Source organism: Stegodyphus dumicola, chromosome 10 (assembly GCF_044657685.1).
Source record: "Stegodyphus dumicola isolate Sdum_Otavi_A_Nest chromosome 10, ASM4465768v1".
Classification (NCBI taxonomy): Eukaryota; Metazoa; Arthropoda; class Arachnida; order Araneae; family Eresidae; genus Stegodyphus; species Stegodyphus dumicola.
Window position 1 is genome coordinate 67716613 of NC_140777.1, and position 15365 is coordinate 67731977.

The 15365-nt window shown below is 30.0% G+C and overlaps 1 protein-coding gene across 1 annotated transcript in view; it reads right to left on the reverse strand.

Annotated features, from left to right (window-relative positions):
• The window catches only part of LOC118192267 (ectonucleotide pyrophosphatase/phosphodiesterase family member 3-like), a 130428-nt gene that overhangs the window by 48069 nt on the left and 66994 nt on the right, over positions 1 to 15365 (reverse strand). Inside the window, exons 6-8 of the mRNA XM_035363193.2 lie at positions 10377 to 10486; positions 4965 to 5103; positions 1364 to 1472 (exon numbers count right to left, since the gene is read on the reverse strand). Coding sequence (XP_035219084.1) covers positions 1364 to 1472; positions 4965 to 5103; positions 10377 to 10486 — 358 coding nt within the window. The remainder of the gene's footprint in view (positions 1 to 1363; positions 1473 to 4964; positions 5104 to 10376; positions 10487 to 15365) is intronic.

Below are 15365 nucleotides of genomic sequence, written 5' to 3' on the forward strand. Positions count from 1 at the left end.
TTTCATCTTGCCTACTTCCAAAAATACCTAATGTCTCTACAATCTTATCACAAGATTTTATAGAATTTGTGTCCTAGAAAACCCTGATAAGCTTCAATTACATATATACATTTATGCAGAGTCTCCAATAATTAATTTCTTTAAGTATAACAGGGCAATTATATTTGGTGGCAATAATTTGAAAAGTGATTCAGATCTTTTAAAGTTTTCAACTCAAAATGCCAAAACGAAATTAATAGACCTTTGGGCTAAAAAAAACTAAATGAATCTGCCTAAATGTATATATGTATTTTTAATTTAAGGAAATTTTGTGTATAATTATCAGATTATGATTCTAAACATCATGAAAATATTAATAACATATTTTTTGGCATTTCAAAACTCAGAAATTGCTTGAATGAACATTTTTTCCAACATGCTAAAAGTATATATGTATTTTTAATTTAAGGAAAGTAAATGTATATATGTATTTTTAATTTAAGGAAATTTTGTGTATAATTATCAGATTATGATTCTAAACATCATGAAAATATTAATAACATATTTTTTGGCATTTCAAAACTCAGAAATTGCTTGAATGAACATTTTTTTCAACATGCTAAAAGTAATAAAATTTAAAATTAAAGAATGCTATCTACTAGTAAATAACAAAATATCACTCAGTGACAGAAAAGGGGGGAATTAAACTCAGAATATTCTAATTTGTTTTTTAACTGAACCCTCAATGAAAGTCAAAAAGAATGTAATTCTAAAATTTTGAATTAAATAGCTTGGTCAATTTTTGTATTATTGAAGTTAAGAGATTTTGCGTTTTTTTTTACATTGAGTATAAAATTTTCTTAAATATATCTATAACCATGAGGGAATCATAATAAAAAACTAGATTTTGTTAATTTTTATAAATTTTTTTTTTAAATTTAAAAATGCCAAAGTTGAAACATTTTTATAGGTGAAAATATGTTTATGATCAACAGCTGCAAAATTGGCAACATAAGAATTTTTTCAGACACAGTGTATAATGTCAGCAATTCATCATCATCACATCATGAATAAATCATCATTCTGTCTTCCATTTTCATTTCAAATAATGCATTTCTTATACTTAATAAAAATAAAATAATGATTACAGAGAAAAGTCATTTTTAAATTAAAAATATCAATAGGTGGTTGTACTTCAGCTTTTATTTGACTTGAAGTCATAAATAGCAATAAGATTTAAAATTAATGACTTAGTCCGATTACAGCACAAAGTTAATAAAAAAAGTAAACTAAAAATCTAGTTTAAAATTTATATTATTTGATACAAATTAAAGAAATATATTAAAACATGAAAAATGGATAAAAAGTTAACTACTGTTCTCACCATGATCTGAAACAATTATGATATTAACACAATCAATTAGGTTCTTTTGCTGTAACCTAGAAAACAACCTTGTTATCATTCGATCTACTTTTGCCAAAGCTTCATTTGTCTGAAATAAAATTCAGAGCTGAATTCAATTATTAATTCAATTCAGTGCCACATAGAGATGCAAAAACAAATATTATGTATTATATATTATTTATGCAATAATACTTATACATTATAAATTAATGTCATTCTTTGATATAATTTATGCATAACTCAAAAAAGTTAATGAAAGCATTGATTTGAAATATGCTTATTAATTACTCTTGTGACAGACTTTAACTACTACAGTCAAAAGTCGTTAATTTGGACACCCATAATCCGGACCTCAAAGCTACAAACTTTCTGCGCATGCATCGCAAGACCTTTACAGCTGCGAATATGCATGTGCGCACGCGCATAATACGTATAAGCTAAGCTAAAATCATCTAATTCAGTTAATGTTGCAGATTGCATTGTTCCTTAATCTTCGAATTGGATCCGGCTTATTATTTTTTGCAGACTGTTAGAGCAATTTTATAAAAGTAAGCTTGAACTTTCGATTATGTCAAATAGAATTTCCGATATATATTTACTAATATGTAAAGGATCTACAAAGTGGAAGTATGTTTCGAACTCCATTAAACAAAAGTGGAATTGCTGCAAAAAATCACCTAACCATTCCGAAATCTGTTTATCAATTTCACGCTGCTCTGCGGCCGGGAGGGGGGGGGAAAGCCGCGGCGCACAGTGAATTGGAAGTTGATCTGTCAGCACTATCCTTATCTTCATGACAGATGTTTTTATTTTATTTGGCTTATAATTCCTTACTAAATGAAGTATTTCATCTCGATGTACTCCGTCTTTGATATGATCTAAATCAAATTCCTCGTCATTATTTTTCGCTTCCGGTAGTGAAGAAAGTGACACAGAGGTTATTGAAAACGAAAAAATTTCGATTGACAAATTAGTCGGTATTCTTGACACAGCAATTATAGGACTTGAACAGCGGAACTTTGTAACTGAACAAGAAATTATGTCTGTTTATAGAATTAAAGAGAAAGTATTATCACATAAAACGAAGCAACTTAAACAACTTACATTGAAAGAAATGTTTAATAAAGTAAACAAATAAATATTAAGGTTTATTTTGTAAATTTTGACACCCTTTAGATCATAATTGTTCTTTATTTCATAAATTATGGTTTCATATTTTTAATTTTATAATTTCTGCATGCCATCTTACCAGATTAAACTGACGATATATAATCTGGAAAAATCAATAATCCGGAATCGCCGAAGTCCCGACGAGTCTGGATTAATGACTTTTGACTGTATTTCATACTGAAAGACATTTATTTTCATTCTAATTGAATGGAACATCTCCTTTCATTTCACAAAATACTTAAATAGGTGTTTTCAATAAACAGCTTTATCCTTTTACTTCATTTGAGAAATATGATTTATAACACAAAGTTATAAACATTAATAGATATTTTTTCTTTGTGAATTTTAGGAAAAGTTATACAATTTCATCATTAAAACTAAAATACTTTGGAAGATGTAAATATATAAAGTTTTAGGTTCTGTTGCAGTTCATCTTAAAATCTACTTAGTGTATCAGTAATGACAACTTGTGACATTTTACCATGATCTATAATAAATTTATCAAGTCCATGTTTTCAATATTAGAGGATTTAAATCCTTGTATATTACTTATAACTTGACAGAATAATAGCAATATTCTGCAATGCATGATTCAGTAGTTATACATTAAATGCGCACGCGTAGACGCATATGCTCATGCGTAAAGGTATTATGCGCATGCGTTAATGCAATGTGCGCTGACGCATGCGCAGAAAGTTTGTAGCTTTGAGGTCCGGATTATAGATCATTCCGGATTATGGACGTCCGGATTAAAGACTTTTGACCGTAATACAGAGATCACAAGATTTAATCAACTAAGAACCACATGAAATCATCAAAACCTTAAATATTTTGAAATTTTTGAGGCAGTTTTGAAAAGTTATAAAATATGTATTGAAATACCAAAAGAAATAATTTTTTTCAAGTTTTGTTTAATTTCATTTCTCGCTTCTAAATTAATAACTTCAAAATTCACTGCATAACCTGAACAGTGCATTTCGCTACCTAACATCACATATTTACAACTGAGCCTAAAAATCAAAGTTGAAATATATATACATATACGAAGAGACACTAAAAACTTGCATAAACAGTGAACTATGATCTTGTTCCAACAGATATATGAGGTATTTAATACACTAGACTGAAATACTTATCAGATGTTTTTACAAATTAATAATTGCAAATGTTTAAATGTCAAACATTGATATAATTTAAATAATAAATGCAAATCAAAATAACTCAGCTAAGAATAAATAGAAACATTAATATACTCATAACTGATGAAAGAATATTAAATTAATATGATAAGTCATTAACATATGTTCTTTGTGGACTTAACTATCTGTAAACTAATATTAGAATTTACTGCTCGACTTCTGTTTTAGAGGTTACTTAGGAGAAGAGGATTTCCACTGAGCTCCAAGTGTGGTTAAATATTTAATGCTAATACAGTACAAAGTCTTTAATCCGGACTCGTCGGGACTTCGGCGATTCCGGATTAGGGGTTTTTCTGGATTATAGATCATCAATTTAAATCTGGAAAGATGGCATGCAGAAGTTATAAAATTAAAAATATGAAACAATTTATGAAATAAAGAGCAATTATGATCTAAAGGGTATCAAAATTTACAAAAAAAAAGCTTAATATTTATTTGTTTACTTTATTAAACATTTCTTTCAATGTAAGTTGTTTAAGTTGCTTCGTTTTATGTGCTAATACTTTCTCTTTAATTCTATAAACAGACATAATTTCTTGTTCAGTTACAAAATTCTGCTGTTCAGGTCCTGTAATTGCTGTGCCGAGAATACCGACTAACTTGTCAATCGAAATTTTTTTCTTTTCACTAACCTCTCTGTCACTTTCTTCATGCCTTTATCCATTTTTTGCAGCAATTCCACTTTTTGTTTGATGGACATCGAAACATGCTTTCACTTTGTAGATCCTTTGGCAGCTCCAGAATAGGAAACTGTTTTTGACATAATCGAAAGTTCAAGCTTATTTTTTATAAAATTGTTCTAAGTCTGTGAAAAATAATAAGCCAGATCCAATTAGAAGATTAAGGAACAATGCAATCTGCAACATTAACTGAAATAGATAATTAGATAATTTTAGCCTAGCTTATACTGTCCATTACACATTAAATGCGCATGCATAAATGTATTATGAGCATGAATAAAGGTACTATACACATGCGTAAACGCTACACATGTGCAGAAAGTTTGTAGCTTTGAGGTCCGGATTATAGATCATTCCGGATTATGGATGTCCGGATTAAAGACTTTGTACTGTATAATAATCATATTATTTTAAGTGTCTTCTTAATAATAACCAAATGTCTTCAATCATATTATTTCAAATGTATTTTCTTCTTAACATTGGCAGTCACACACATATTTTATGTCAAACAATTCATAAAAGGCATATAACCTGTTTTGAGAGAACACCATAATTATGAGCTGCTTTATCAGGTTCATTGACATAGAGAGTGAGAAAATTTGGTTGAGATGCTGGAGGAAGACTTAGCCATTCTGAAATCTGATCAACTCTAACTTCGTATGGTATTTTTCTAAAGAAATTAAGAGGTTATGTTGTTATGCACTCAAACTTCCATAAATTAAAAATTTAGCATTATATATACATCAACCAGCAAAAACACAGAAAATCTCTACATTATGCAAATCAGTTTACTTACAACTCATGGATTATGTGTGCCAAGATCACTAATAATATATACAATACCTGAATCCAAATCTAACAATGTTTCTTTTCAAGGAAGGAAAATCACAGGATTTATCAGACTTGGAAAAATGCTAGACTATTCAGCCAAATCATCTTCGCAAGAGCATTTCAAGAACAGCAATAGTGGGTTCAACAGCAGTAATGATTTCAAAACAACAGTTTGCATTATGCAGTAGTTAATAGTTGCCTTGATGATCTAACACATGTGACACTTCAAGCCAATTACAAGGTATAGGATAGTTATGCTTTAGTGATGCCAAAAGCTGGCCTTTAGCAATAATGATAGGAGGGATACTGGGCATGATATTTTCTATAGCTCTAAACAACATATTGGAGATATCCAAACAATGTATCCTTCTTCAGTATAGTCACATCTTCTTTAACATGGGTCTCCTTTCTCGTACCAGCCATTCATAGCATAATTGTGCACCTATGTTCAGCCATTCATTGTCAAAAATCTTGCATTGCAAATACAAAAAACAAAAAAAAAAAAAAAAAAAAAAAAAAAAAAAAAACCACTCGGAGGATGCTTCAGTATTTAACTAAATTTGACTTTGAAAACTCAATACTTAAATAAACTCCATATACGTAATCATATGTGCTTTGATGTAATCAGGGAGATTTTATTGTACAAATAGTTATAAACAAAATCACCTCAACCACATAATCTATCAAAAGTGCCATAAATCTAGACCTATCTACCCCAAAGCCTGCTTCAAAATGAAATAAGAACTTAATCATGTATATACATCATTCTACTTCATTTAATACATTTGAATCACAATAAATATCAGGTGCTTTCTAAAAACATACTGAATTTTTTAGATGATTAAACTCTATTTAAACACTCTTGATATGCATTTCTCTTTCTTCTTGATAAAAATATGCTTTTGATTTGAATACAAGACAGACTTATAAAAAATTATTCCGAATTTTCAGATATGCTTTACATGAAAAATTAGGGGCTTCCATATGGGATGACTTCAGCATATGAACTTGATATGCTAAATATGTTGTACGAGAAAGCTAGTTAAACTGTCTAATAATTCCAGTAAACATGCTTTTGTACATTTTAAGGTAATTTTTTTTACTATCATCTACCTAAAAATGCATTAACCATGACATGCATGTCTCTTTTCTTTATTATTTCAATATGATAAAAATATGGATTTGTCTTGAATATAAGGCTCACAAAAGAATGTTCTGAATTTCTGGATATGCATTGAAAAAATACGGCTTCCACATGAAAAGATTTCAGTGTATGAACTTGCCGAGTGATGAATGTGCTGATATGCTGAATGTGTTCTACAGGAAAAAGGGTTAAATAGTCTAATATTTTCAGTAAACACATTTTCATACATTTTTAGGTAAACATTATTTCTTTTAATCTAAAATTCAAGTAAAAAATAAAATACAAGGCTGGCTATAAGCAGAGACAACATGGAAGCTATAGGCTGAGTCAATTTTTAAAACAACACAACCGACAACTCAGAAAAGAAAAATTTTGTCTTGAATTATTAATGTGTTTATTTCATACTTCATGCGAACTGCACTGAATGCCTTGTATACTGAAACTGTTATAACTTTTAAATGTTATATTGTGCATATAAGAAAAATGCAGCTTTCAGAAAGGCATTTTAAAGAAAAAATTTCACTTTACATTCCGATCAGTGTAGTAATCAAAAAAATTTATAAATGCAGTCAAACTTCCATAAGCCCAAACTAAAGGAAGCGGAGAAAAATAAATAAATAAAAAAGTGACTGAAATCTTCATTTAACAAAACAAACAAAAAAATCATTAATATTGAATTTTACGTTTCAATATTGTTTTCAATCAATTAGATTAATTTCAACCAATCAGAATCGATTTTGAAAATATAAAAATTATTCAGCTTACTAAATTTTGACTAAAATGTAATATGAATTATCAAAGTCCTGTTGTACATGAGTACAGGCAGAAGGGCACCAACATTTTAACTTTGGTTGTAAAGTTCCATTGCACTAATTAAGCAGCTTCCTCTTCCTTGATGAAGACCACTCTGGGGAACGAAGCCAGAAATTTTTCCCCTATCATTCCAGCCACTCCAAAGGAGTTCCAGCAGTTTAAGTGCCCCTATGCCACACAGACACACATCCCTGCTTTGTCCGGGATTCAGACTGTTGCCCAATGAAATAGCAGCCAGCATTGCTAACTACTATACTGATTAGGGTAGCTAATAGGACCCACAGAACAAAATTAAAAGTGTTCAACAACTAACATTGTAAATTTTAAATATAGCATAAAAATGACTAATTTATAAATTTTAATTCAGTAAAAAATATTAAAAATATTACAATCTTCAGCTTTCTTTATTAAGAGGCAATTACCATTACATTAAAATCATGCAAGCTACAATCTAAAGCTATAGCCTAGGTGTAGCTAAACTTCATTTCAGTAAGATCTGCATGTTGGAATTCAGGAATGTTTGAGCCACAACTATTACAATTTTCATATGTAATAAGCCATATGTCTATATTCATATCATTTTAAAAGAAGTGAAATAGATTTCAAATGGAAGGAAACACGCGATTCTAAACGTTCATTCTGTGACAGTTTGCCTTTAGCATGTGATAATACATCGAAAACAATATGAAGTTTTATGGTATCTTTGTTTTCATGAAGTTCATGAAACTTTGGATTCTTCTTAAATCTGTGCCAAAACAGCTGAAATAATTTTTTTTCGGGGGGGGGGGAGAGGAAGGTGGGCTATCTCAAAATTATCCCGTAATTTCTCTGCAAAATTATCTCGTAATTCCTCTCCTGTAACTCCTCTGTTCCATGGAAAGCAATATGTATACAATCAAAAGTCGTTAATCCGGACTCGTCGAGACTTCGGCGATTCCGGATTATAGATCATCAGTTTAAATCTGGTAAGATGGCATGCAGAAATTATAAAATTAAAAATATGAAACCGTAATTTATGAAATAAAGAACAATTATGATCTAAAAGGTATCAAAATTTACAAAAAAAAAAAAGAAGCTTAATATTTATTTGTTTACTTTATTAAACATTTCTTTCAATGTAAGTTGTTTAAGTTGCTTAGTTTTATGTGATAATACTTTCTCTTTAATTCTATAAACAGACATAATTTCTTGTTCAGTTACAAAGTTCCGCTGTTCAATGGAATACATTGAGATGAAATACTACATTTAGTAAGGAATTACAAGCCAAATAAAATGAAAACATCTGCCCTGAAGATAAGGATAGTGCTGACAGATCAACTTCCAATTCACTGCGCGCCGCGGCTTCCCCCCCCCCAGCCGCAGAGCAGCGTGAAATTGATAAACAGATTTCGGAATGTTTAGGTGATTTTTTGCAGCAATTCCACTTTTGTTTAATGGACTTCGAAACATACTTCCGCTTTGTAGATCCTTTAAATATTAGTAAATATATATCGGAAGTTCTATTTTACATAATCAAAAGTTCAAGCTTACTTTTACAAAATTGCTCTAACAGTCTGCAAAAAATAATAAGCCGGATCCAATTCGAAGATTAAGGAACAACGCAATCTGCAACATTAACTGAATTAGATAATTTTAGCTTAGCTTATACCATCCGTTATACATTAAACGCGCATGCGTAAACGTATATTGCGCATGCGCACACGCACATTCGCAGCCGTAAAGGTCTTACGCGCATGCGTCAATGTGACGCATGCGCAGAAAGTTTGTAGCTTTGAGGTCCTGATTATAGATCATTCCGGATTATGAGTGTCCGAATTAACGACTTTTGACTGTATCTGTTGTCCTCAAACAAATTTTATGGGTTTACAAAATTTTCTAAATGTAACATCATCCTCTAAGCTGTTGCTTATATCAGATTTATTAGAAATTCCCAAAACTTCAAATTCAGAGCTGTGGCTAGGTTTTTCAGCACCTGCGAACAACAGAAAATTCTGTGCCCCCTTCCGTTTTCCAAGGATGGAAAACAGTTCATTCTAAAATTCGTAACATCAATTTAGTGCTCCCTGGATGCTGCACCTGAAGATAGATTTCCCCCTTTACTCTCCTCAAGCAATGCCCTTGGTCCAACTGCCAAAAATTTCATATCAATTTGGATGTTGAATCAACTTCTAATTTTTTTCTAACTTGTATCAAATTCTGCATTATATTAAAAGTTTCTGATGCAATACATAATTTTCTGTTCCACTTACGTCTAGTTTTCTACAGTTACTTATGATTCAGAAATTTGGAAGACCTTTCCTGTAAAACATCCAAAAGCATCTGTCCATCTATTCATTAAGCACCCAAAAGCAAATCTAATTTTTAAAGATTTTCTTTACAAAACTGTTTCATAGAAGCAGTACGATATTTTTTATTATGTTTTTGAATAGCATTATAAAGTTTCTTAATTCACAAAAGATGAAATAAAATTATTATGTTTGGACATTAATCAGTTTACGCTTACAAATAACTTTGTAAAAAGAAATGAATGAATTAATTACTTTCTTTGGGCATGGAGTAGTTTTAATTTTCCATATCTCATACATATACTTTATTTGCATAGCAGGCTGCTCACATGCAAAAGCAGCATGCGACTCATAAACTTCTCTATGGCCACTCTTGCTGTAGCCAATAGATATTAGATACTAAAGCACTAATATATTCTTTAAAAATTGTGTCATTTCTAATTAGCTGTTCATTTATAGTTAAATAATGCATATAAGCAGTTTGTTTTAGTAAACAAACAAAACTGCAATAATATTCTTCAAGACATAATTTTACTCATGACAGCAAATTTTGATTTTCAAGTTAATTATTATCATAAAATGAAGATGATTTCATATTCATATTTAAAAATCGATCCTTTTAAAATATGAAATATATTTTTATGAATAAGTACATACCATTTAAAATATAGTTTGTGAAAAAGAAACAAATAAATTTGAAAATAATTTCATTAAAACTCTGAGACTTAGCACATGTGTAAAAAATATTCTTAAAAAAAATTAACGTATAATATTTAATGAAGAAATAATAAATAAAAAGTAATAAGAAATATTAAAATATTTTTAAATTATTAGGATAAAAAAGGAAAATTTATGCAAGCAAATACTTACGAATTGTACATTTTAAAGAAAGTAGGTGTAGTATTATAGATTTTTACATCCGAGCCTGGCCAAAAAAAACTTGCAGCTTTTTTACCTTGTTTTACAGCAGTTACCCATATCTATAAAAATTTCACATAATTATGAAAATAAAATAGAAAAGTAAAATTTTTAGCTTTTTATCAAAGAACAGGCCACTAACTAATTTAGTTTATCTTTGATATAGAACTATTAATACCATAGGTACACAGCCAGTAGTTGAAATAATACATTTGTGGCATTCTATTATAATTTCTAAATGAATATTAGAATGACATTAAAAAAAGTACTTAGCAAATTACGCTCCACTTTTATGAAACCTTTAGATTAAAAGTTAGACTTATATCAAAATGAATTACATTTCATTATGCAGACTAATTTTATGACAGATGTAATTCAATTCAAATAGCAGCATGACTTCAGAAATAAGAAATTTAAGAGTGCTACGTATATTACAGCAGAAATCTAAGCTGTGAAAAAAGTCATTTCACTAAATCAGCACATTGTTAAATATGGGATGAATTAAAAACAACAAAGTGAGCAATATCCGAAATGAGTATTTTCAATTTGATTTTTCGAAATGAGATTTTCCCTCATTTTTTAGAAGTGCAGTGTTTCTAAAATTCAAAGGGAAACTCTTTCCAGTAGTTGCCTATCAAAATTCCAAGATATTAAAATATCATCTACAGCTTAAAAAAAATTGATGTGTACACCGCATGACTTGCTTCTACTGCCCATTAAATTATACACATCGTCGCTGCATTTCATTTAAACTTATTTCCTGGAATTTCATTACGGATATATTTCTCATTCAATTAATTCAGTTCTCACTTTGCGGCAAGGCAATAATACATAAAATCATGAAACATCTTCATTAAAAATTGCAAAATACAGAAAAATATAAATCACATAATACAATTAAGAGCAGTGAAAAGAATAATTTTTACAATTAAAATTACGGTTTCTACCCCAAAACAAAGAATTCGGCTAGCGGACAAGAAGTAGATTTTTCGGTGCACAAAACTGAAAGATTACTTTTGGTCCCACTCGGCAAAAAGACACTCAAAGTGCAGAAACTGACTTAATTCACTGTTCTACCAAGAGATTCAAACATGAACAAATGGGTGCTTCATTAAGCATAGTATCACTTAAACAACTTTTAAATTGTTAATAAATCTACAGCTATTGCATGCAGATTAATTAAAGGCATAAAAACCTTAACCAAAACATAAGAACAACATAATTAAATCCTTTTTAAAGCAAACAATGCACAATTTACCAGCATAGAAGAACAAAAAAAAAAAAAACTGAGCTCACTGAGCCGGGTAACAGATTGCAGATACAGTCAAAAGTCGTTAATCCGGACTCGTCGGGACTTCGGCAATTCCGGATTATCGATTTTTCCGGATTATAGATCATCAGTTTAAATCTGGTAAGATGGCATGCAGAAATTACAAAATTAAAAATATGAAACCGTAATTTATGAAATAAAGAACAATTATGATCTAAAGGGTATCAAAATTTACAAAAGGAAAAAGCTTAATATGTATTTGTTTACTTTATTAAACATTTCCTTCAATGTAAGTTGTTTCGTTTCATGTGATAATACTTTCTCTTTAATTCTATTAAACAGACATAATTTCTTGTTTAGTTACAAAGTTCCGCTGTTCAAGTTCTATAATTGCTGTGTTGAGAATACCGACTAATTTGTCAATCGAAATGATGAAAACATTTTCGTGTTTTCATCATTTCGATGATGAAAACATTTTCGTTTTCAATAACCTCTGGGACACTTTCTTCACTATCGGAAGCGAATTATAATGACGAGGAACTTGATTTAAATCATATCAAAGACGGAGTACATCGAGATGAAATACTACACTTAGTACGGAATTATAAACCAAATAAAATAAAAACATCTGCCCTGAAGATAAGGATAGTGCTGACAGATCAACTTCCAATCCGTGGCGTGAAATTGATAAACAGATTTCGGATTTCAAAACATACTTTCACTTTGTAGATACAAATTACATATTAGTAAATATATATCGGAAATTCTATTTGACATAATCTTTCTAATCTATCATAATCTAATAATGACGTTTCTGCCCACCCCTCTGCCGCAGAGCAGCGTGAAATTGATAAACAGATTTCGGATTTCAAAACATACTTTCGCTTTGTAGTAAATATATATCGGAAATTCTATTTGACATAATCGAAAGCTCAAGCTTACTTTTATAAAATTGCTCTAACAGTCTGCAAAAAATAATAAGCCGGATCCAATTCGAAGATTAAGTAACAACGCAATCTGCAACATTAACTGAATTAGATAACTTTAGCTTAGCGTATAAATCCGTTACACATTAAACGCGCATGCGCACAAACATATTCGCAGCCGTAAGGGTCTTACGCGCTCTCGTAAATGCCTGTGCGCATGCGTGAATGCGACGCATGCGCAGGAAGTTTGTGGCTTTGAGGTCCGGATTATAGATCATTCCGGATTATGGGTGTCCGAGTTAACGACTTTTGACTGTATATACTTTTGGCAACAAAAAAAGGAGACGCACATCTACATGTAACAGCAGTGCCATACACCAAAAATTGAATGTACGGAGGCCATACACCAAAAATTGAATGTACCAAAAATTGAATGTACGTTTCAGAGTAATGCCAGATACATACATACATATGTACGTACAGACGTCATGAAAAAAAATCTTTTCTAAATCAATTTAAAATACATTTAAAAAAAATTTTTTTTGGAGGGAAAGGGTTCTTTATTGTGTCCGTACATACAAATGTCACACAAAAACATCGCTCAAATAGGTTCGAAAGCGGTCAAAATGGATATTTTCGTTGGATGGATATTTCGTTGATACGCGAAATTTTTCACGATTATAATACTTCCTTTACTTCATACAAAGAAGTAAAAATAGTACTTGATAACCAGAAAGTGTACGTCCTTCCCCCCAAAAAAACATAAAATGACAAATCATGGACAACAAATTAAACCAATGACAAAAAAAAAAGCCTCGGTTGGCCTAGGAGACTCATTGCCTAAAACAGAAATAAGTTGTAAGACATTTAATGTTGCTCCTTGCAGTTATTTCCTAAAAAGAAATGAACAAACATAAAATTTGCGTTCTGAAAGAACTACAAAATGCATCGGGAATGGACGGCATAAAAATTAGTTTAGCAAATGATTAATGGTTTAGGTCTTAATGCCTGACTGATGTGTTTATATTAAATTTCTAGTGTCCATGGTGATGGTATCTCAAATTACGTGTTAATATATTTATTTTATAAAATGTAGTCATCAGTCAAAATAGTAACAGTTGGTAACGGGCATGTAATAATATGCATTTAAAATAAAATAATAGAGGAAATAACACTTTAAACTAATTATTACTCAACTATTTGTAAATATCACTTTAAATTATACATAATTGAGATCACACATATATTATGAATTAACTTGTGTAAGTTTTCTTTAAGGTATCTGCCTACGTTAAAAAAACGATTTCGGCGAAAAAATTCAATTTTTTTTAATTGCCCAATTTGAAAGTTCAGTTTTGTAGGATTCCGAAAATGGTTCATTTTTACGTTTTTGATAATTAGAAGAGAAGATATAGCCAATTAACTGCACTGGAAGTGAAAGCAGGAAGACCGGAAGTGCCATTTAAAAGGCTCAACTTAAAGGTAAACAATGTTGTTATTCGTGTTTTTTTTTTTACCTGTTTGTGTGTAAAATTGGGCTAAAACATTTCATTTTAATTCTGGGTACTTTTTTTGTTTCTGGTAATAATTATTTGCCTTAATTTTTTTAACTAGGACTGGCAACATTGCGGTTTTTTGAACTGGGTCTGGCAACATTGCGATTAGGTATAAAGACTAAGGTTGGGTGCATATATAGCAGTTTTAGTTTTTAATTCAGGGTATCTTCGATTACTTCCTGTGTTTGAACATTTAGGCATATCAATTGAACAAGAAATGATTAAAAATTACTTTGGATTTGGTAACGAAAGAATAAAGAACTCGAAACGTCATTCATCGCTCATTTCAAAAATAGCCAGAAAAAATTAAAATCAAATAGGAAATCAAAATTACTTAAGTATAAAGATATGAAGGGTGTTATGTACAAATGTGGAGAATTTTAAGTGTGTAAATGCAACAGAACAGTTTTTCTGTTAATGTGAAATCTTTAAATGCGTTTTCTGGAAAACTAATTTTTCTAGTGTTTTACATACAAGAAATGTAATTACTCAAAATGTTCTAAAGGTATCTCTATTAAATTTTACTAAAGTGTTTTCTATATTATTTACTAGGTTTTAAGCTACAATCTAAGTTATATTTATTAATTTGATTGTTTTATAAGTATTTCTATATAAAACGATAAGAAATATTTTACAAAAAACTGCGTTTTTCATGTAATTACACATATTTTAGTAAATTTTAGAAATATCATAAACATTTTAGTTCATAACACAGTTGAGTGTTGTAGTAGTATACAGTATAAATAAAATTGAAATATATGCTGTGAGGAAAAATATACGACATTTAACGCAAGTGGTAAATTCTCCTAAAAATGTGCATAAAATTGCATATATTTCAAACATTTATGAAAATATTCCTAAAAATTTACCTATTTTCATGATTTGATATCATATTTTGACTAAATAAATATATATTTCATCAGAATTCTATGTTTTAAAAAAAAGTGCTCCGAACGTAGGCAGATACCTTAAAATGAAGCAGATATATTGCATAAATTTTATTGTTCACAAGCTCGTTCATTGACGCATTTCAGCTTTTGAGGGAAACTACAATATTGTCCACACACAAATAATTCATGGCTGTAAATTCCTAACAAGGTATTCAGCCCATAAAATAGAAGGATCTGATAAAATCTGGATAAAATTATTCTTCATGAACCAGAAGACTAAAATGGAGGCAATATTAGTG